A 24,407-nucleotide genomic window follows, 5' to 3' on the forward strand; every position below is an offset into this window, starting at 1 on the left:
CTATCATGCACACGCACCCTCACACATAAGGATGGCTCTGCTGTGGAAAGACTGATACATGTTTGATAGTGTCTTGATGCTGTATTGTTTGTCCTTCATGTTCTAATACTTTAATGTTACCCCTTCCTTGTGTTTTTTTGTAATAAATAATAAAAAATACAAAAGAAAAATACAAAAAACAACGACTGAGATGATTGGAAGTATTGGAAGCTGTATCATTCAGGCCAGAATATTTATGTCTCTCTCTTTCTCTGTCTCTCTCTGTCTCTCTCTCTCTATCAATTTCAATTTAATTCAATTTAATTTTAAGGGGCTTTATTGGTATGGGAAACATGTTTAAATTGCCAAAGCAAGTGAAATAGAAAATAAACAAAAGTGAAATAAACAATAAAAAATGTACAGTAAATATTACACTCACAAAAGTTCCAAAAGAATAAAGATATTTCAAATGTCATATTATGTATATATACAGTGTTGCAATGATGTGCAAATAGTAAAAATACAAAAGGGAAAATAAATAAACATAAATATGGGTTGTATTTACAATGGTGCTTGTTCTTCACTGGTTGACCTTTTCTTGTGGCAACAGGTCACAAATCTTACTGCTTTGATGGCACACCGTGGTATTTCAAAATTGGGTTTGTTTTCGAATTCTTTGTGTATCTGTGTGATCTGTGGGAAATATGTATCTCTAATATGGTCATACATTTGGCAGGAGGTTAGGAAGTGCAGCTCAGTTTCCACCTCATTTTGTGGGCAGTGTGCAGGTCTGCCTACGGCGGCCTTTCTCAATAGCAAAGCTATGCTCACTGAGTCTGTACATAGTCAAAGCTTTCCTTAAGTTTGGGTCAGTCACAGTGGTCAGGTATTCTGCCACTGTGTACTCTCTGTTTAGGGCCAAATAGCATTCTAGTTTGCTCTGTTTTTTTGTTAATGCTTTCCAATGTGTCAAGTAATTATATTTTTATTTTCTCATGATTTGGTTGGGTCTAATTGTGTTGCTGTCCTGGGGCTCTGTGGGGTCTGTTTGTGAACAGAGCCCCAGGACCAGCTTGCTTAGGGGACTCTTCTCCAGGTTTACCTCTCTGTAGGTGACGGCTTTGTTATGGAAGGATTGCAAATCGCTTACTTTCAGGTGGTTGTAGAATTTAATTCCCTTCTTGCCTTGTCTCTCAGCTCGTTCACAGCTTTGTGGAACTTAGGCCGAGGTATGTACAGTATAGTGTTCTGATAGAGAGAGTGTGTAATTCCCCTAATAATATATTCAAAACAGACCAATGAAACACACACCAATGACATTACACACCTGTCGTAGTAGAAATTATTATTTAATATGGAGAAGAAAAAAAACATTTCAACGACACACCCAATTAAACGGCTGGGTGGAGGTGGGCGGGAAATAAATCAACAGTTAAGATCACTGTCCGCTTGGACCAAAAAACAGGAGACGCTAAACCTGGGTGCTGCTGGGCTTGACCCCATGACGCCCCCAGTCCCAAGTCTCCTGACCAGCAATGTGCCCACTAGGACAAGCCTCTCTGGATGCATGCCAAGGGCTCACCCAAAATCCCAGCTCACCCTGGGCACTCCCCCCAGGCCTCCCCCTTAACCTAACCTAACCTAACCTAACCTAACCTAACCCAATCCCAGCCTGCAGTCTCTCCCAAGGTGTAGGCCTTGAGATCTGGAGGTGACTAGATGAGACATATGGTCTGGAGGTGACTAGAGGAGACATATGGTCTGGAGGTATGGAGGTGACTAGAGGAGACATATGGTCTGGAGGTGACTAGATGAGACATATGGTCTGGAGGTGACTAGAGGAGACATATGGTCTGGAGGTCTGGAGGTGACTAGAGGAGACATATGGTCTGGAGGTGACTAGAGGAGACATATGGTCTGGAGGTGACTAGAGGAGACATATGGTCTGGAGGTGACTAGAGGAGACATATGGTCTGGAGGTGACTAGAGGAGACATATGGTCTGGAGGTCTGAAGGCGACTAGAGGAGGCATATGGTCTGGAGGTGACTAGAGGAGACATATGGTCTGGAGGTGACTAGAGGAGACATATGGTCTGGAGGTGACTAGAGGAGACATATGGTCTGGAGGTGACTAGTGGAGACATATGGTCTGGAGGTGACTAGAGGAGACATATGGTGTGGAGGTGACTAGAGGAGACATATGGTCTGGAGGTGACTAGAGGAGACATATGGTCTGGAGGTGACTAGAGGAGACATATGGTCTGGAGGTCTGGAGGTGACTAGAGGAGACATATGGTCTGGAGGTCTGGAGGTGACTAGAGGAGACATATGGTCTGGAGGTGACTAGAGGAGACATATGGTCTGGAGGTGACTAGAGGAGACATATGGTCTGGAGGTGACTAGAGGAGACATATGGTCTGGAGGTGACTAGTGGAGACATATGGTCTGGAGGTGACTAGAGGAGACATATGGTCTGGAGGTGACTAGAGGAGCCATATGGTCTGGAGGTGACTAGTGGAGACATATGGTCTGGAGGTGACTAGAGGAGACAGACCATTTTTCCTGGGGCACTGATCTGAACAACACACTGACATTCAGGGTGAGAAGGAATTTGGGTGTGGAGAGGGCAGGTAATATCATATGACATTGGCTCCTGCTAGTGGATTGGTTTATAGTTGGGCCAATGAGATAAGACTATGTTGACCCTTTTGACATATTGAGTTAATAAGTTAGTTGTACTAGTTGTTTTAGTCATCTGAATGCGTTCACTTTCTGTTTCTTCATATAGTACTTTTGCACATATTACACACTGTGGCTGAGGAAAGGCACTACTCCCAATATAAGTGAACCCCGAATCAATGCAGTTCTCATGGTCCAACGTCCCTGTCTGTTGTTCGGTGCTTTCCCTGGTAAGGGGGCAGTATAGCTCTTCAGCTGCATCAGATTCACAACTGTCAGTGTCCATGCTAGCTGGGCTAACAACAAATGTAGAATTAATGATGCTAGCACCTGTCGTTGAAAGGTGCAGGTGTAGTACTAGTAGCAGTACTACCAGTAGAGCTGGTATGTGTCTCTATGGACGTGGGCCTTACTTTTTTAAACCATTTATCCATTTTATTGAGCAAACGGAATGAGCAGTAGCTACGTTTGACTACATATTGACTGTTAGAGGAATTCCCACTAGAGAGTAATGGTTAATGTGATTGGATGTTAATTATTTGACTAGGCTACCTGTATTTGACATTGTGTTGTTGTTTTGCTGAACACTAAATGGTTTAATTTTATTTTTGGCAGTGAAACGAGGCTACTCAGGCGAGAAAAAAATGTATAGCCCCCTTGGAAAATATAAATGGATTGTTTGAAAATGTGAAGACATGTTTTATTTTTTTAAATACATTTTTTTAATAAAAAATTAACAAACATGTTTATTTGGCTTAAACCCGACGGTATTGCACGTACCTCTGTTCTAGAATGTTCATGTCTATGTTCTAGAAAGTTCATGTTCGTGTTCCAGAATGTTCATGTCCATGTTCTAGAATGTTCATATCTATGTTCTAGAATGTTCATGTCTGGTTTCTGGAATGTTCTAGAATGTTCATGTCCGTGTTTTAGAATGTTCATATCTATGTTCTAGAATGTTCATGTCTGGTTTCTGGAATGTTCTAGAATGTTCATGTCCGTGTTTTAGAATGTTCATGTCTATGTTCTAGAATGTTCATGTCTGGTTTCTGGAATGTTCTAGAATGTTCATGTCCGTGTTTTAGAATGTTCATGTCTATGTTCTAGAATGTTCATGTCTGGTTTCTGGAATGTTCTAGAATGTTCATGTCTGGTTTCTGGAATGTTCTAGAATGTTCATATCTATGTCCTAGAATGTTCATGTCTGGTTTCTGGAATGTTCTAAAATGCCTCTATGTGTATCTTTCATGGACACTATATATTTTTTTATCCCGCTGCTCAGCCACTTTACCCCTGATTGTATGAATATAACTACCTCATCTATCACTGATATCATTATTGATATTGTTCTTGTACATACTGAATATTATTTAATTTATATTGACACTAACTATTTCTGATATTGCTACTATGCAAGTAACCATTTGGCTGTACCGTTTACACCTTCCTTAGAGATCCATCCACTGAGCAAGATGTGGCTGGGGGTTTAGAGCATTTCTTTCACAATTTAGACAAGCGTGTCTGGGTAATCGTCATCTAATATTTATAAAATATTTTTATCTGCACACTTTCTGTTTACCTGGAATTTTTCATTATTGTAGGCTACTACTTTTACCACTTTTAGTCTTAACCTTTCCTAAACTACTCACTCTGTGTTGCACAAGACCTCACATGTGAATACTTAAAGAGATGGGTGGGGCTAAATCTTAAGATAGTGTGAACGATGCTGAATGGCTGTAGACAAAGGAGAGCTCTCCGGTAGGTGTAACAAAACATTCAAAGGCAATTTTCTCAAAATGTAGGTTACAAGTTGATCAACTTTCGAAGCAGAATTAGTTTCCTATTGTTCCTAAAAAATGCAATGTATGAAATCCAATTTTCTAGCTCTGCTTCTCTTCTTTTATCCAATGTAAAAAAACACAATTTCAAATGTTGCTACATAAGACCAAATCAAGCTGGTCGGTCACATATGTAAAGAGCTACCTAGTCACTTTGCTCTGGGAGATCTGTAACGCAACACAGTGATCTCAGGTCTCCCGGAGCGAAGATGCTACCGAACAACACACTGATCTCAGGTCTCCCGGAGCGAAGATGCTACCGAACAACACACTGATCTCAGGTCTCCCGGAGCGAAGATGCTACCGAACAACACACTGATCTCAGGTCTCCCGGAGCGAAGATGCTACCGAACAACACACTGATCTCAGGTCTCCCGGAGCGAAGATGCTACCGAACAACACACTGATCTCAGGTCTCCCGGAGCGAAGATGCTACCGAACAACACACTGATCTCAGGTCTCCCGGAGCGAAGATGCTACCGAACAACACACTGATCTCAGGTCTCCCGGAGCGAAGATGCTACCGAACAACACACTGATCTCAGGTCTCCCGGAGCGAAGATGCTACCGAACAACACACTGATCTCAGGTCTCCCGGAGCGAAGATGCTACCGAACAACACACTGATCTCAGGTCTCCCGGAGCGAAGATGCTACCGAACAACACACTGATCTCAGGTCTCCCGGAGCGAAGATGCTACCGAACAACATACTGACATTCAGGGTGAGAAGGAATTTTGTGTGTGGAGAGGGCAGGTAATATCACATGACATTGGTTACTGTTATTAGATTGGTTTATAGTTGGGCCAATGAGATAAGACTATGTTGACCCTTTTGACATATTGAGTTAATAAGTTAGTTGTTCTAGTTGTTTTAGTCATCTGAATGCGTTCACTTTCTGTTTCTGAATATAATACTGACAGCTGCCCTGCTCCTTGATGGGGTGTCTAGGGGACTGTAGAGGTGTGGGTTACTAACCCTTCCATGTCTGGTATCTGTCTAGGGGACTGTAGAGGTGTGGGTTACTAACCCTTCCATGTCTGGTATCTGTCTAGGGGACTGTAGAGGTTTGGGTTACTAACCCTTCCATGTCTGGTATCTGTCTAGGGGACTGTAGAGGTTTGGGTTATTAACCCTTCCATGTCTGGTATCTGTCTAGGGGACTGTAGAGGTTTGGGTTATTAACCCTTCCATGTCTGGTATCTGTCTAGGGGACTGTAGAGGTGTGGGTTACTAACCCTTCCATGTCTGGTATCTGTCTAGGGGACTGTAGAGGTGTGGGTTACTAACCCTTCCATGTCTGGTATCTGTCTAGGGGACTGTAGAGGTTTGGGTTACTAACCCTTCCATGTCTGGTATCTGTCTAGGGGACTGTAGAGGTGTGGGTTACTAACCCTTCCATGTCTGGTATCTGTCTAGGGGACTGTAGAGGTTTGGGTTACTAACCCTTCCATGTCTGGTATCTGTCTAGGGGACTGTAGAGGTGTGGGTTATTAACCCTTCCATGTCTGGTATCTGTCTAGGGGACTGTAGAGGTGTGGGTTATTAACCATTCCATGTCTGGTATCTGTCTAGGGGACTGTAGAGGTGTGGGTTATTAACCCTTCCATGTCTGGTATCTGTCTAGGGGACTGTAGAGGTGTGGGTTACTAACCCTTCCATGTCTGGTATCTGTCTAGGGGACTGTAGAGGTTTGGGTTATTAACCCTTCCATGTCTGGTATCTGTCTAGGGGACTGTAGAGGTGTGGGTTACTAACCCTTCCATGTCTGGTATCTGTCTAGGGGACTGTAGAGGTGTGGGTTACTAACCCTTCCATGTCTGGTATCTGTCTAGGGGACTGTAGAGGTTTGGGTTATTAACCCTTCCATGTCTGGTATCTGTCTAGGGGACTGTAGAGGTGTGGGTTACTAACCCTTCCATGTCTGGTATCTGTCTAGGGGACTGTAGAGGTTTGGGTTACTAACCCTTCCATGTCTGGTATCTGTCTAGGGGACTGTAGAGGTGTGGGTTACTAACCCTTCCATGTCTGGTATCTGTCTAGGGGACTGTAGAGGTGTGGGTTACTAACCCTTCCATGTCTGGTATCTGTCTAGGGGACTGTAGAGGTGTGGGTTACTAACCCTTCCATGTCTGGTATCTGTCTAGGGGACTGTAGAGGTTTGGGTTACTAACCCTTCCATGTCTGGTATCTGTCTAGGGGACTGTAGAGGTGTGGGTTATTAACCCTTCCATGTCTGGTATCTGTCTAGGGGACTGTAGAGGTTTGGGTTATTAACCCTTCCATGTCTGGTATCTGTCTAGGGGACTGTAGAGGTTTGGGTTATTAACCCTTCCATGTCTGGTATCTGTCTAGGGGACTGTAGAGGTGTGGGTTACTAACCCTTCCATGTCTGGTATCTGTCTAGGGGACTGTAGAGGTGTGGGTTACTAACCCTTCCATGTCTGGTATCTGTCTAGGGGACTGTAGAGGTTTGGGTTACTAACCCTTCCATGTCTGGTATCTGTCTAGGGGACTGTAGAGGTGTGGGTTACTAACCCTTCCATGTCTGGTATCTGTCTAGGGGACTGTAGAGGTTTGGGTTATTAACCCTTCCATGTCTGGTATCTGTCTAGGGGACTGTAGAGGTGTGGGTTATTAACCCTTCCATGTCTGGTATCTGTCTAGGGGACTGTAGAGGTGTGGGTTACTAACCCTTCCATGTCTGGTATCTGTCTAGGGGACTGTAGAGGTGTGGGTTATTAACCCTTCCATGTCTGGTATCTGTCTAGGGGACTGTAGAGGTGTGGGTTATTAACCCTTCCATGTCTGGTATCTGTCTAGGGGACTGTAGAGGTGTGGGTTACTAACCCTTCCATGTCTGGTATCTGTCTAGGGGACTGTAGAGGTGTGGGTTACTAACCCTTCCATGTCTGGTATCTGTACAGGGGACTGTAGAGGTGTGGGTTATTAACCCTTCCATGTCTGGTATCTGTCTAGGGGACTGTAGAGGTGTGGGTTATTAACCCTTCCATGTCTGGTATCTGTCTAGGGGACTGTAGAGGTGTGGGTTACTAACCCTTCCATGTCTGGTATCTGTCTAGGGGACTGTAGAGGTGTGGGTTACTAACCCTTCCATGTCTGGTATCTGTACAGGGGACTGTAGAGGTTTGGGTTATTAACCCTTCCATGTCTGGAAGGTGGAAGCTCTAGCAGTACAGTACTTATACCTATCCAGAGCCTTTAGGTCAGCAAACGTGGAAGGGTTAGGACCAAGGGGAAAGGAGCAAATTGGGACCGACTGCATGTGTAATGCCTCTACTACCTCTAATGGCTGTGGAGAGTTTTGGGCCAATACCTCTACTAGATGTGATATCAGCTTTAATAAACAGAGTAGCAGGTCACCAGGCTAGGAACCTGTTTGTTATTCAGTTATTTAACTACAGCTCCTGTTCAGAGGAGAGAGTGCATTGTGTTTCATCATCCTCCTATCCTCTCCTCTGTCTGACTGAGCTCCACAGAGAATATAGAGAGGAGAGGGAGAGAGGAGAGGAACAGAGAGGGAGAGAGGAGAGGAACAGAGAGGGAAAGAGGAGGAAGAGAGAGGGAGAGAGGAGGAAGAGATGAGGAAGAGAGCAGGAAGAGAGAGGGAGAGAGGAGGAAGAGAGAGGGAGAGGGGAGGAAGACAGAGGTTCTGAGACCAGGGGCTCTGTAGAGAATACAGCAAGAGGAGAGGACAGCTACTCTGTAGAGGCAGTGTACTATACTGTGTTGTGGAAGGTGACTAGTCTGTAGAGACAGTGTACTATACTGTGTTGTGGAGGGTGACTAGTCTGTAGAGACAGTGTACTATACTGTGTTGTGGAGGGTGACTAGTCTGTAGAGACAGTGTACTATACTGTGTTGTGGAGGGTGACTAGTCTGTAGAGACAGTGTACTATACTGTGTTGTGGAGGGTGACTAGTCTGTAGAGACAGTGTACTATACTGTGTTGTGGAGGGTGACTAGTCTGTAGAGACAGTGTACTATACTGTGTTGTGGAGGGTGACTAGTCTGTAGAGACAGTGTACTATACTTTGTTGTGGAGGGTGACTAGTCTGTAGAGACAGTGTACTATACTGTGTTGTGGAGGGTGACTAGTCTGTAGAGACAGTGTACTATACAGTGTTGTGGACTGTGACTAGTCTGTAGAGACAGTGTACTATACTGTGTTGTGGAGGGTGACTAGTCTGTAGAGACAGTGTACTATACAGTGTTGTGGAGGGTGACTAGTCTGTAGAGACAGTGTACTATACTGTGTTGTGGAGGGTGACTAGTCTGTAGAGACAGTGTACTATACTTTGTTGTGGAGGGTGACTAGTCTGTAGAGACAGTGTACTATACTGTGTTGTGGAGGGTGACTAGTCTGTAGAGACAGTGTACTATACTGTGCTGTGGAGGGTGACTAGTCTGTAGAGACAGTGTACTATACTGTGTTGTGGAGGGTGACTAGTCTGTAGAGACAGTGTACTATACTTTGTTGTGGAGGGTGACTAGTCTGTAGAGACAGTGTACTATACTGTGTTGTGGAGGGTGACTAGTCTGTAGAGACAGTGTACTATACTGTGTTGTGGAGGGTGACTAGTCTGGCCAAGGAGGATATAAAGCAGACGAGGACTAACTGGAGAATTATTCCCTTTTACAATAGAGGTGCTAAACTGATTTAACTGTTCATGGGAGAATCAATGGACAACGTCATGGACTGTGAGGAAATCTATAGCTGGAGGAGGAAGGAGGAGGAAGGAGGAGAAAGGAGGAGGAGGAAGGGGAGGAGGGACGAGGTGGAGGAGAAAGGAGGAGGAGGAGGAAGGGGGGAGGAGGAAGGAGCAGGAGGAGGAAGGAGGAGGAAGGGGGGAGGAGGAGAAAGGAGGAAGGAGGAGGAGAAGGAGGATGAGGAAGGGGGGGAGGAGGGAGGGGGAGGAGGAGGAAGGAGGAAGGGGGAGGAGGGAGGAAGGAGGAGAAAGAAGGAGGAGGAAGGGGGAGGAGGAGGAAGGGGGAGGAGGGAGGAAGGGAGGAGGGAGGAGGAAGAGAAGGAGGATGAGGAAGGAGGAGGGCATCTGTCAGATTCAGTGTAAACGGTCACCCCATACCTGAACACACATTCTGTATCACTACTGCACTAATGACATAGAGGGGTCAGAGAGGAGATACAGAGATCACTAGAGCACTGCCATGGACTGACTGACACCTAAGTAACTAAGTAACTAACACCAGGGTTCTGTTCGGCGTTCCCGTTCATTCTCCCGCGCTGCCAGAACCTCGCTGCGTCTCGTCAAGAAAACAACAAACAAGTAAATAAACTGAGAAAATGAAGAAACAACACACCTTGGATGCCACCGGGTGTATTTAAAAAACATCAACACAAAAAACAAAACCTAGAATATAAAAAGGGACCATGGTGGCACACCAGATTTCTACACAAAGCAGAATGTTCTCAATAACTAGCTTTATAGCGGCTCTACGTTTTGTCTTTTAGTCGACCAAGTATACACTATTAACCTGCATGTTCCAGGACGCTAAAATCTATACAGTACTGTCATTTTTCATATATTTATAGATGTTTATACACTATACAAAGTTGGCAAAAAAAAAAAAAATACATAAGTACATTAAATCAGATTGTACACATCACAATTTGTGTGTTGAAAGTTAGAGCAGTCTGTTGATGAGGTGGGGTCTGGGAGAGATGGAGAGAAGAGGGAGAGGGCTAGTATACCGTTCACACCCAGGAAGAAATTTGACCTTGAGTTCTAAATGTAAATGAACTTCACAACATGAAGGTAGAGAATGATAATAAACTATTTATCCACAGATGTGTGCATGTAGGTGTAGGGGAAAAAACTCCACATTTGAATTTTCAGGTGGTTAGGATCAGGGGTATATTTATTTTGTTGACCTTGCTAGACAGATTGTAAATGGCCAGTGTGTGTGTGTGTGTGTGTATCTGTGTGTGTGTCCTTGCCAGAGTATCAGCTGTGAGGATCATGTCTGTGTCCTAGTCAACACTGAAAGCCGTCTGACAATGATAAGCTCTCTCCTGAACACACACACACACACACACACACACACGCACGCACGCACACACACACAGAGCTGCCAGCTACTCAGGACCAGAGCATATGGAGAACTAGGGAGGGGAGTGTTTTTTGCAGACACCTGCAGGTCTGATGGCCGGCTCTGAAACAGAGTGTACTTCTCTGAGCATACCGCACCAAAGCAGCATGTCATTCTTTTTTTAGAGCCCAGGTTTGAGTCTGAAAATAGGAGTAGGAAGCTAGGGGACACTGGGAGGTCACTGGGATTTGGTTGGACCTGGTGTTTGGCACCTCCAGTCTGGTGCCAGGGAGCAGGCACTCAGAAGGTCATCACATCGGTCTAACAATAACAAAAGCTGTTATTCTATTATTGGTGTAAATGTCCTGTTATAGATAAACTTGTGTTTGTTTTGGAGAAGTAACCCAATATGGTCTTGCATAGGGTAGCAAAATGTCCAGAACGTTCTCAAAATCCACAAAAGTCCCTGTTGGAAGATTTCCGGAATCAGGAAGGAATAAGGAGGAAATCTAGAATCCACCCAACCAGGATCTAGAATCCAGTTACCAGAATTTTGCAACCCTAGTCCCCCAATATATGTTTTTACATTGTTCAGGGTCAAATCCATTGTTTCTGTTTCTATAAATGTGACTGGAACTAAAGGCGTCCGTATACTTCCCAGCGAAACAGTTCGGGAAGAGTTTGTGCATATATTATGATGACATTTTGTGACGGTTTTGTTAGTTTTGGACTTCGTTAAGGTTGTTTTGGGCTGTTCGGACACCACACACACACACACACACACACACACACACACACACACACAGTACTCGACCGTTCGTCTGTGATTGGTCGACTGTAGGGATTCTTCAATAAAGTCTTTGTTGTCGTTCAAGGAGAGACGAACCGTTTTCATAGCGAAATAACTGCACCAAACATCTTAGTTAGATGTAAAATGGCGCAACTAAGATCTCCTCTGCAAAAACATCAAAATTAATGAACGATTTCTTAAATTATTTTTTGATTCAGTCTAACTATTTTGAGGAAGTGTATACTGGCTACGGCTTCTCAAAATGGACAAACAGTACTAATGGCACTTTTCCCCCTCGTTTTTTACCAGCAGTGTATTCACGGGTCGCATGTTTTGTATTGTTTGGTAAGTCGTTTTGGACTGATACACAACTGAGCATTCTACTCAACGCATTGTCATTTAGCGCCGATGAAGATTTAATCAAAAGTGCATTACAGTGTCTTGGAAATACAATGCCATTCAGAAGGAGTCAAAGCAATTTACATTTTGAATTTTTTATATCTAATGGCAACATTCCCATCTGTTTAAAGTAAAATTGACAACCTAATAATACTGGCAAAGTTGTTTGCTACAAAACATTTGAGAACTTTAGCAATGTCATCGTATTTCCAAGCACTATAGTGTAATTTAGACTAAACGTTCGTCAGCCTCCGTTCAGAATGACCGACCGTTTTCCGGGCACCACTATGGCGCCGCCGGTAGAGGGCGGCTTCAGAACGTTCATAACAACGGCATGACGCGACCGAGTGACGGAGGTGCAACCTATGAGCAGGGTTGATTTAAACAGACAGCATGACATCATATTCTAGAGTTAATCCTCTATAACACAATGGTTTTACAGTAAAACCCCCCATACAGCCAGCCACGCTCCTTGCTGTATTACAGTAAACCACATACAGCCAGCCAGGCTCCTTGCTGTACTACAGTAAACCACATACAGCTAGCCAGGCTCCTTGCTGTATTACAGTAAACCACATACAGCAAGCCAGGCTCCTTGCTGTATTACAGTAAACCACATACAGCTAGCCAGGCTCCTTGCTGTATTACAGTAAACCACATACAGCTAGCCAGGCTCCTTGCTGTACTACAGTAAACCACATACAGCCAGCCAGGCTCCTTGCTGTATTACAGTAAACCACATACAGCCAGCCAGGCTCCTTGCTGTATTACAGTAAACCACATACAGCTAGCCAGGCTCCTTGCTGTATTACAGTAAACCACATACAGCAAGCCAGGCTCCTTGCTGTATTACAGTAAACCACATAAAGCTAGCCAGGCTCCTTGCTGTACTACAGTAAAACCCCATACAGCCAGCCAGGCTGTTTTCTGTATTACAGTAACCCACCCATACAGCCAGCCAGGCTGCTTTCTGTATTACAGTAACCTCCCCATACAGCCAGCCAGGCTGCTTTCTGTATTACAGTAACCCCCCCATACAGCCAGCCAGGCTGCTTTCTGTATTACAGTAACCCCCCCATACAGCCAGCCAGGCTGCTTTCTGAATTACAGTAACCCCCCCATACAGCCAGCCAGGCTGCTTTCTGAATTACAGTAAAACACATACAGCCAGCCAGGCTGCTTTCTGTATTACAGTAAAACACATACAGCCAGCCAGGCTGCTTTCTGTATTACAGTAAAACACATACAGCCAGCCAGGCTGCTTTCTGTATTACAGTAAAACACATACAGCCAGCCAGGCTGCTTTCTGTATTACAGTAAAACACATACAGCCAGCCAGCCAGTTAGCCAGGCTGCTTTCTGTAGGAGCTGATAGGGGCAAGAGGGAATGCCAAGCTACCACTGCAGAGGGAGGGGAGCGACATTGAGGAACATATAGCCCTCTCTGAATGCACTACGGCAGAGGGAGGGAAGCAATGTGGGGGAACAGCCATCTACCAAAGAATTCCAAGCGAACACGGCGGAGCGACGAGGAGGAACATATAGCCCATTGAAATACAATTCTTAGAAAAGGTTTCCCCACTCAAGTGTGGGTGGTGGGCGATGGATGGTGGGTGATGGGTGGTGGGTGATGGGTGGTGGGTGCTGGTTTACCGTGTGGTGGGTGCTGGTTGATGGGTGATGGGTGGTGGGTGATGGGTGGTGGGTGATGGTTGATGGGTGGTGGGTGGGGGTGATGGGTGATGGGTGGTGGGTGATGGGTGGTGGGTGATGGGTGGTGGGTGGTGGGTGATGGGTGGTGGGTGCTGGTTGATGGGTGATGGGTGGTGGGTGATGGGTGGTGGGTGATGGGTGGTGGGTGCTGGTTGATGGGTGGTGGGTGGTGGGTGATGGGTGGTGAGTGAGGGTGATGGGTGATGGGTGGTGGGTGATGGGTGGTGGGTGGTGGGTGATGGGTGGTGGGTGATGGGTGGTGGGTGGTGGGTGATGGGTGATGGTGGTGGGTGATGGGTGATGGGTGGTGGGTGATGGGTGGTGGGTGGTGGGTGATGGGTGGTGGGTGATGGGTGGTGGGTGGTGGGTGATGGGTGGTGGGTGGTGGGTGATGGGTGGTGGGTGGTGGGTGATGGGTGGTGGGTGGTGGGTGATGGGTGATGGGTGGTGGGTGATGGGTGGTGGGTGGACTGGCAACCATATTGAGTGCAACCGTGAGCGTTCCAGTCAAATTGCTGTGATCTGAGGGGCTTTAGTCCCGTCTGTATCTAATCTAACACACCGTACTATGTTTAATTATAGGCTCGGTTGAGAAGGATTTGGGCTCCCGAGAGGCGCAGCGGTCTAAGGCACTGCATCTCAGTGCCTGGTTCGAATCCAGGCTGTATCACATCCGGCTGTGATTGGGAGTCCCATAGGGCAAGCGCACAATTGGCCCAGCGTCGTCCCGGGGTAGGCTGTCATTGTAAATAAGAATTTGTTCTTAACTGACTTGCCTAGTTAAATAAAGGTTAAAAAAACAATGTTTCAGTGATTTGTGACTTTAGGCTGTTGTTTTGGGTGGTGATATTACTGTAGTACTAGTCTGTTGTGACAGATGCCAATCTCCTAATAATACGGTACTTATGAACGTAAAAGCATCCAATATTTGTAATTGTGAAGATTTCTTTTAACGTAGTGACATATTATTGAAGAGATTGTTCTGGTCTGTGGATGTGTGTTGGGTATCACTCCCTCTCTTGTCTCTCGCTCCTCCAACCTCCCCTCCCGACTATCACCTGCAACAACAAATACAGCAGACATCAAGAGCCCTTGTTCAAGAAGGGCAGTTATAATCAGCGTCATCGTCATGTGGAATATTATCGTCGTTTCCACCGCATGTTCACAGGGTAAAACGTATTGCAGCGTACAACAAACAAATAGTTCATCATTTTTCAACAACAATATGTACAAAACTCTTTTTTTTTTTCAAAACAGAGAGAAACAAAACCTAAACACAGGAACACCAAGCACACACGTACTGTACACAAACACAGACCAAACCGTCAAAATGGAAACCCTAAATATTATTACTTTGTTATTGTTGTTTTTCATATTCACTTAGATAGCATTTAGAATAACGCTTTACTGCATACCTGATAGGGAGTAGTCACACCAAAGGCTTTTACACCAGATGCTTAAAAAAACAATTGAAGGGGTGAGCTTTAGGGGAGGAAGTCTGGCTGAGCACAGCTTAACACCTCTACACTACACCTACTGAAGGCATGGTCTTTAGGGGAGGAAGTCTGGCTGAGCACAGCTTAACACCTCTACACTACACCTACTGAAGGCATGGTCTTTAGGGGAGGAAGTCTGGCTGAGCACAGCTTAACATCTACTGACTAGTCAGGAAGACACAGAGGGCCAGTTCCTCTGACCCAGATTAAACCTAGACATATGATCTATCCAGGAACCTGACCCATATTAAACCTAGACATAGTATCTATCCAGGAACCTGACCCATATTAAACCTGGACATAGTATCTATCCAGGAACCTGACCCATATTAAACCTAGACATAGTATCTATCCAGGAACCTGACCCATATTAAACCTGGACATAGTATCTATCCAGGAACCTGACCCATATTAAACCTGGACATAGTATCTATCCAGGAACCTGACCCATATTAAACCTGGACATAGTATCTATCCAGGAACCTGACCCATATTAAACCTAGACATATGATCTATCCAGGAACCTGACCCATATTAAACCTGGACATAGTATCTATCCAGGAACCTGACCCATATTAAACCTGGACATAGTATCTATCCAGGAACCTGACCCATATTAAACCTGGACATAGTATCTATCCAGGAACCTGACCCATATTAAACCTGGACATAGTATCTAACCAGGAACCTGACCCATATTAAACCTGGACATAGTATCTATCCAGGAACCTGACCCATATTAAACCTGGACATAGTATCTATCCAGGAACCTGACCCATATTAAACCTGGACATAGTATCTATCCAGGAACCTGACCCATATTAAACCTGGACATAGTATCTATCCAGGAACCTGACCCATATTAAACCTGGACATAGTATCTATCCAGGAACCTGACCTAGAGGATCCAATCTATGTTTTGGTACCAGAACATCAGTACCTGAACAATGACCAGGTAATAACTACGATGTGTCAAGAACAGGATTCAGAGAACTAAACACACAGGAAGAATTGTCCTCTACAGGCACTAAGCGTTTACCTTCAACAACGTAGACTACAATATAGCGCAGTACCCTTAAAGTACAGTACACAACATTTCATCTCAATATTTCAACGGTATGCTCGGCACCTTTCCAATACACTGACGCATTGCCCACAACCCTTTAAGTTGTCAGGAGGAGCGATGTCACACAATAAGATGGACACTGAGGGATGGAGGGACCGGGGAAATGGCAAGGACAAACAACCCGGGTCAGACCAAGAACAATAATTAGCTAATCCTTTGGCAAACTGCTCTGACCTCTTATGCCAATAAAGCTTTCAGTTATTTGCATGAGGGACAGAGAGGGGAGAGAGAGGGGGGGGGGAGGAGAAGGGGAGAGGGGAGAAGAGGGAGGGAGGGAGGGAGGGAGGGAGGGAGGGAGGGAGGGAGGGAGGGAGGGAGGGAGGGAGGGAGGGAGGGTACGGTTGTGACAGTTATGAAGTTGGGCTTGGTCCCATGAATAAACATGTATGGATGGTATGCATTGGTATGGATGGTATGCATTGGAATGCATTCCAAATGGAACCCTATTCCCTATATAGTGCACTACTCTCTGGTCAAAAGTAATGCACTATATAGGGAATAGGGTACTCTTTGGGATGCAAGCAGTTTAGATGCAGTGTGTAGGGAGATACTGTCGCTGTTTCTGTCTGAGAAAACAGCTATTGTCCCTGTACCTGTTTCTGTCTGAGATTACAGCTATTGTCCCTGTCCCTGTTTCTGTCTGAGATTACAGCTACTGTCCCTGTTTCTGTCTGAGATTACAGCAACTGTCCCTGTTTCTGTCTGAGATTACAGCTACTGTCCCTGTTTCTGTCTGAGAAAACAGCGACTGTCCCTGTTTCTGTCTGAGATAACAGCTATTGTCCCTTTCCCTGTTTCTGTCTGAGATTACAGCTACTGTCCCTGTTTCTGTCTGAGATTACAGCAACTGTCCCTGTTTCTGTCTGAGATTACAGCTACTGTCTCTGTCCCTGTTTCTGTCTGAGATTACAGCTACTGTCCCTGTTTCTGTCTGAGATAACAGCTACCGTCCCTGTCCCTGTTTCTGTCTGAGATTACAGCAACTGTCCCTGTTTCTGTCTGAGATAACACCTACTGTCCCTGTTTCTGTCTGAGATAACAGCTACTGTCCCTGTTTCTGTCTGAGATTACAGCTACTGTCTCTGTCCCTGTTTCTGTCTGAGATTACAGCTACTGTCCCTGTTTCTGTCTGAGATAACAGCTACCGTCCCTGTCCCTGTTTCTGTCTGAGATTACAGCAACTGTCCCTGTTTCTGTCTGAGATAACACCTACTGTCCCTGTTTCTGTCTGAGATAACACCTACTGTCCCTGTTTCTGTCTGAGATAACAGCTACTGTCCCTGTTTCTGTCTGAGATTACAGCTACTGTCCCTGTTTCTGTCTGAGATAACAGCTAGTCACTGTCCCTGTTTCTGTCTGAGATTACAGCTACTGTCCCTGTCCCGGTTTCTGTCTGAGATTACAGCTACTGTCCCTGTCATTGTTTCTGTCTGAGATTACAGCTACTGTCCCTGTCATTGTTTCTGTCTGAGATTACAGCTACTGTCCCTGTCATTGTTTCTGTATGAGATTACAGCTACTGTCCCTGTCATTGTTTCTGTCTGAGATTACAGCTACTGTCCCTGTCCGTGTCTGAGATTACAGCTAGTGTCGCAGTTTCTGTCTGAGATTACAGCTACTGTCTCTGTCATTGTTTCTGTCTGAGATTACAGCTACTGTCCCTGTTTCTGTCTGAGATTACAGCTACTGTCCCTGTTTCTTTCTGAGATTACAGCTACTGTCGCTGTTTCTGTCTGAGATTACAGCTACTGTCTCTGTCATTCTTTCTGTCTGAGATTACAGCTACTGTCCCTGTTTCTGTCTGAGATTACAGCTACTGTCCCTGTTTCTGTCTGAGATTACAGCTACTGTCTCTGTCATTCTTTCTGTCTGAGATTACAGCTACTGTCCCTGTTTATGTCTGAGATTACAGCTACTGTCCCTGTTTCTGTCTGAGATTACAGCTACTGTCTCTGTCATTCTTTCTGTCTGAGATTACAGCTACTGTCCCTGTTTCTGTCTGAGATTACAGCTACTGTCCCTGTTTCTGTCTGAGATTACAGCTACTGTCACTGTTTCTGTCTGAGATTACAGCTACTGTCCCTGTTTCTGTCTGAGATTACAGCTACTGTCTCTGTCATTCTGTCTGTCTGAGATTACAGCTACTGTCCCTGTTTCTGTCTGAGATTACAGCTACTGTCCCTGTTTCTGTCTGAGATTACAGCTACTGTCTCTGTCATTCTTTCTGTCTGAGATTACAGCTACTGTCCCTGTTTCTGTCTGAGATTACAGCTACTGTCCCTGTTTCTGTCTGAGATTACAGCTACTGTCTCTGTCATTCTTTCTGTCTGAGATTACAGCTACTGTCCCTGTTTCTGTCTGAGATTACAGCTACTGTCCCTGTTTCTGTCTGAGATTACAGCTACTGTCCCTGTTTCTGTCTGAGATTACAGCTACTGTCTCTGTCATACTTTCTGTCTGAGATTACAGCTACTGTCCCTGTTTCTGTCTGAGATTACAGCTACTGTCCCTGTTTCTGTCTGAGATTACAGCTACTGTCTCTGTCATTCTTTCTGTCTGAGATTACAGCTACTGTCCCTGTTTCTGTCTGAGATTACAGCTACTGTCCCTGTTTCTGTCTGAGATTACAGCTACTGTCCCTGTCCCTGTTTCTGTCTGAGATTACAGCTACTGTCCCTGTTATTGTTTCTGTCTGAGATTACAGCTACTGTCCCTGTTATTGTTTCTGTCTGAGATTACAGCTACTGTCCCTGTCCCTGTTTCTGTCTGAGATTACAGCTACTGTCCCTGTTATTGTTTCTGTCTGAGATTACAGCTACTGTCTCTGTCATTGTTTCTGTCTGAGATTACAGAGCTAGTGTCATTACCACAACACACAGTAACCATGCTAAGGCTCATCTCTCAGCATGACCTCTATGATAACATGTTTTGTTAGTGTTGTCAACCAGACTTGTGCAGTGTGCAGAGCCTGGGTAGTAGAGACATTATCCTAGCAACACATAGCTACTGTATGTAGAAATGGACCTCTAGGTACACAGAGAGAAGACAGAACCGTACACTGTGTATCATGTGACCTCTAATATGACATGTCTTGTTAATCAACCAGAGTCTAAACGGAATGTTGCTCTCAGTCACGTGATGACGTGTCAGCTGAATAAATCTATCTGCCTAACCTTCCTTTCAACCTATCAGACCTCCAGTGTAGCCCCTCCACATGGAGCCATGGGAGTGTACCGCTTACACCCTACACCCTACCCCCTGCTCCCTACCCCCTGCTCCCTACACCCTACACCCTGCTCCCTACACCCTACCCCCTGCTCCCTACCCCCTGCTCCCTACACCCTACCCCCTGCTCCCTACACCCTACCCCCTGCTCCCTACACCCTACTCCCTGCTCCCTACACCCTACCCCTTGCTCCCTACCACCCCTGCTCCCTACACCCTACCCCCTGCTCCCTACACCCTACCCCTGCTCCCTACACCCTACCCCCTGCTCCCTACACCCTACCCCCTGCTCCCTACACCCTACCCCCTGCTCCCTACACCCTGCTCCCTACACCCTACCCCCTGCTCCCTACACCCTACCCCCTGCTCCCTACACCCCTACCCCCTGCTCCCTACACCCTGCTCCCTACACCCTACCCCTGCTCCCTACACCCTACCCCCTGCTCCCTACACCCTACCCCCTGCTCCCTACACCCTACACCCTGCTCCCTACACCCTGCCCCCTGCTCCCTACACCCTGCCCCCTGCTCCCTACACCCCTACCCCTTGCTCCCTACACCCTACCCCCTGCTCCCTACACCCTACCCCCTGCTCCCTACACCCTACACCCTGCTCCCTACACCCTGCCCCCTGCTCCCTACACCCTGCCCCCTGCTCCCTACACCCTACCCCTTGCTCCCTACACCCTACCCCCTGCTCCCTACACCCTACCCCCTGCTCCCTACACCCTACACCCTGCTCCCTACACCCTACCTGCTGTTCCCTACACCCTACCCGCTGCTCCCTAACACTCTGACTCCTACCACCCTACTCCCTGACTCCTAGTCCCCTACCCCCTACTCCCTGACTCCTAGTCCCCTAGCCTGCACGGCTCATTATTTTTAGCTGAATCCTGTGACCACAGGGCCTGGGGGGGGGGGGGGCTGAGGAGAGAGAAAGGGAGAGGGAGGCTGTTATGAGAGTTGTGGGAGGCTGGGGATAGGAACTTGGAGAGGAGAGGGATGAGAGTGCTGTGGAGAAGGGAGAGAGGAGGGCTGTGGAGAGAGGAGGGCTGTGGAGAGGGGAGAGGGGAGAAGAGAGAGGAAAGGGTGGAGAGGAGAGGGATGAGAGGGCTGTGGAGAGGGGAGAGAGGAGAGGGGGAGAAGAGAGGGAGGGCTGTGGAGAGAGGAGAGAGAAGGGCTGTGGAGAGGGGAGAGGAAAGGGTGGAGAGGAGAGGGATGAGAGGGCTGTGGAGAGGGGAGAGAGGAGAGGGGGGAGAAAAGTGGGAGGGCTGTGGAGAGAGGAGAGAGGAGGGCTGTGGAGAGAGGAGGGCTGTGGAGAGGGGAGAGGGGAGAAGAGAGAGGAAAGGGTGGAGAGGAGAGGGATGAGAGGGCTGTGGAGAGGGGAGAGAGGAGAGCTGTGGAGAGAGAAGGGCTGTGGAGAGAGGAGGGCTGTGGAGAGGAGAGAGGGGGAGAAGAGAGGGAGGGCTGTGGAGAGAGGAGAGAGGAGGGCTGTGGAGAGAGGAGGGCTGTGGAGAGAGGAGGAAGGGAGAGAGGAGAGAGGAGGGCTGTGGAGAGAGGAGAGAGGAGGGCTGTGGAGAGAGGAGAGGAGAGGAGAGAGGAGGGCTGTGGAGAGAGGAGAGAGGAGGGCTGTGGAGAGGAGAGAGGGGGAGAAGAGAGGGAGGGCTGTGGAGAGAGGCGAGAGGAGGGCTGTGGAGAGAGGAGGGCTGTGGAGAGGAGAGAGGGGGAGAAGAGAGGGAGGGCTGTGGAGAGAGGAGAGAGGAGGGCTGTGGAGAGAGGAGGGCTGTGGAGAGAGGAGGAAGGGAGAGAGGAGAGAGGAGGGCTGTGGAGAGAGGAGAGAGGAGGGCTGTGGAGAGAGGAGAGGAGAGGAGAGAGTGGAGAGAGGAGGGCTGTGGAGAGAGGAGAGAGGAGGGCTGTGGAGAGAGGAGAGGAGAGGAGAGAGTGGAGAGAGGAGGGCTGTGGAGAGAGGAGGGCTGTGGAGAGAGGAGAGAGGAGAGGAGAGAGTGGAGAGAGGAGGGCTGTGGAGAGAGGAGAGAGGAGAGGAGAGAGTGGAGAGAGGAGGGCTGTGGAGAGAGGAGAGAGGAGGGCTGTGGAGAGAGGAGGGCTGTGGCGAGAGGAGAGAGGAGGGCTGTGGAGAGAGGAGAGAGGAGGGCTGTGGAGAGAGGAGAGAGGAGGGCTGTGGAGAGAGGAGGGCTGTGGAGAGAGGAGAGAGGAGGGCTGTGGAGAGAGGAGAGAGGAGGGCTGTGGAGAGAGGAGGGCTGTGGAGAGAGGAGAGAGGAGGGCTGTGGAGAGAGGAGAGAGGAGGGCTGTGGAGAGAGGAGAGGAGAGAAGAGAAGAGAGAGTGGAGAGAGTCTGTTCTGTTCCTCTCTGACAGTTGAATGGGAGCGTAACGTGCTGTGACACCCCAGGCACTAGGCTGTCAAAACAGGGTTCCTCTGTTCCTCCGTTGCATGATTGTTCTGAAGGGGACTGGAGTGGCCCAGCATGTTACAGCACACTGACTAACCACTCACGCAAGAGGGAGAGCGAGAGAGAGGGGGTGAGGGAGCGAGAGAGAGAGGAGAGAGAGAGAGAGAGAGGAGAGAGGGGGAGGGGGAGGGAGAGAGAGAGGAGAGGAGAGGAGAAGGGGAGAGAGAGAGAGAGAAAGAGAGAGAGGAGAGAGAGAGAGAGAGGGGGAGGGAGAGAGAGAGAGAGAGAGAGAGAGAGGAGAGAGGGGGAGGAAGAAAGAGAGGAGAGGAGAAGGGGAGGGAGAGAGAGGAGAGAGAGGAGAGGAGAGGGGGGAGGGAAATAGTTCTTTGCTTTGGCAATGTAAACACATTTCCCCATGCCAATAAAACCCCTTTGTATTGAGAGAGAGGAGAGGGGAGAGAGAGAGAGAGAGAGAGAGAGAGAGAGAGGAGAGGGGGGAGGGAAAGAGAGAGAAAAAGATGGAGAGGGGTGAGAGAGAGAGAGAGAGACTATGTATCATCACACACTCCCATATAGATTGTGCTGTGCCCTGTATAGACAGAACACCTTGGTATGGAAGTACACTGACTGTCTATGGGTCTGATGTTCTCTTACAAATCACAGTACTGGTTTCCATCTGATTTCTTACATTCAAACACCAAAACAAAAAGAGCCCCCCAAGGCATTCCCATTGAATGTGGCAAAAATAATGCTGTGCAATAGGAAAATCTTAGAGCAAAGTGTTCTGGCCAGCTGGGTTGATGAGGTCAGGACAGAACAGAAGAAAACAGCAGAATTAGCAGAAAAATACAAATGTTTCCACTCTCTTCCAGAACATTACACAGAACGGTTTAAACAAAATCATGAAATGAGAGATTCTCCTGCCCCTGTCTTCCACAGTCACAGACAGACAAATACATGTACAGTCTACAAATCACAATCAATCTACAAATCACAATCTACAATCAACTCTTCCTCGTATCCCTCTAGTTCCAGATCCCTGACTGACCCAAACCGACCTCCGGACCTGAATCACGGTTCAATCCCAAAATCGCACCCTATTCCCTATGTAGTGCACTACTTTGGACCAGAGCTCATTAGGAAGTAGTGCACTACATAGGGAATAGGGTGCCATTTGGGCCTTAAACCTATCCGAGATCGAGACCGGATTACCTCATACCAGACTTCTCCATTCTACTGCTGCTCACCCCTTCAGATCCTACCTCAGACCAGACTTCTCAATTCTACTGCTGCTCACCCCTTCAGATCCTACCTCAGACCAGACTTCTCCATTCTACTGCTGCTCACCCCTTCAGATCCTACCTCAGACCAGACTTCTCCATTCTACTGCTGCTCACCCCTTCAGATCCTACCTCAGACCAGACTTCTCCATTCTACTGCTGCTCACCCCTTCAGATCCTACCTCAGACCAGACTTCTCCATTCTACTGCTGCTCACCCCTTCAGATCCTACCTCAGACCAGACTTCTCCATTCTACTGCTGCTCACCCCTTCAGATCCTACTCCCTTTAGTCACTGTCACCTTCATTACCATCTTCAGCATTATCAGTGTTATCATTTACATCAATAAAACTATTATTATTATTATTATTATTGTTACATTTTTCAAAAAGTGCAGATAAAATTCCCCCAAGCCCTCGTTGGAAGGAGGGGCTAAAGAAAGAAAGAGAGAAGGGGAAACCAGTGAGAGAGAGAGAGAGAGAGAGAGAGAGAAGAAGATATCCTACATAAGAGGTTTGAATGGTGTGCTGCGTTAGTGAACACACACACACAGACAAACACACACACACACACACACACACACACACACACACACACACACACACACACACACACACACACACACACACACACACACACACACACACACACACACACACACACACACGCACCAGACCGCACCAGACCACGGCTCAATAAAACTCAGCTTTTTTTCTTCTTCTACATCGTTGGAAGAACATTTTGATTGGTGTTCTTCAGTTGTTAGATTTTTATGAAAAATGACATCATAGTATTTTGTTGTTGTTGTTGTTTATCTTCTCTCTCTCTCTCTCTCTGCTCGTTGTCAGGGCTTTTTTTTACTGTACTAGGAATACCAGGATGAAGCCTTCCGGATTGGGAAGTTTATTGTTTTCCTCCTGTCATCCCAGTTCAGTTCATTTAGTTTTGAAATAATCTCTACGTTTGTTGGAGCTACAACACAGCACCCACAGCACAGACGACAAGGGGTCAAGTAAGGGGGAGAGTCACTAATATTGTGCCAGAGAGAGCGAGAGAGAGAGAGAGAGAGAGAGAGCGTGGGGGGGGGTGGGGGGGTGGAGAGAGAGCGAGAGAGAGGGACATCAGCATCAAGTGTCCACAATTCCATTTTCATCTTCAGGTTTGTCATCATCGCAAAAACAGTATTTGATTGCTTTCTTTTTCCCTACAACTCCAGCTGAACATTTGGCCACTGTCCAGAGAAGAGAGCGAAGTTCATAACGAGGGGAGAAGATGGAGAGAAAAGACAAGACGTGGAGAGAGAGAGAGAGAGAGAGAGAGAGAGAGAGAGAGATGGCTGGGACAAATCCAACAAATAGAGACACACACAGGAGAGAAGGAGAGGGGGACATAACACAGGAGAG

General features: G+C 47.0%; 1 protein-coding gene and 1 long non-coding RNA gene across 2 annotated transcripts; one reads left to right on the forward strand and one right to left on the reverse strand.

The window, feature by feature from the left end:
• Nucleotides 1-14,540: 14,540 nt before the first annotated feature.
• On the reverse strand, nt 14,541-16,317 carry LOC106584783 (uncharacterized). Its single transcript, XR_006761571.1, has 2 exons — nt 15,859-16,317; nt 14,541-15,817 (listed from the first exon to the last, which is right to left on the reverse strand). It is a non-coding gene; the product is annotated as an uncharacterized lncRNA (long non-coding RNA).
• Nucleotides 16,318-19,313: 2,996 nt separating this feature from the next.
• Nucleotides 19,314-20,141, forward strand: LOC123729836 (extensin-like). The gene has a single exon (XM_045706204.1). The coding sequence runs from the start codon at nt 19,314-19,316 to the stop codon at nt 20,139-20,141; it is 828 nt and encodes a 275-aa protein (XP_045562160.1).
• The last annotated feature ends 4,266 nt before the right edge of the window (nt 20,142-24,407 follow it).

This window comes from Salmo salar, chromosome ssa23, assembly GCF_905237065.1.
Source record: "Salmo salar chromosome ssa23, Ssal_v3.1, whole genome shotgun sequence".
In the NCBI taxonomy this organism is placed as follows: Eukaryota; Metazoa; Chordata; class Actinopteri; order Salmoniformes; family Salmonidae; genus Salmo; species Salmo salar.

Excerpts from the sequence above, each read along its gene's own strand:
- LOC123729836 (XM_045706204.1), top strand. The coding sequence starts at position 19,314 with ATGGGAGTGTACCGCTTACACCCTACACCCTACCCCCTGCTCCCTACC.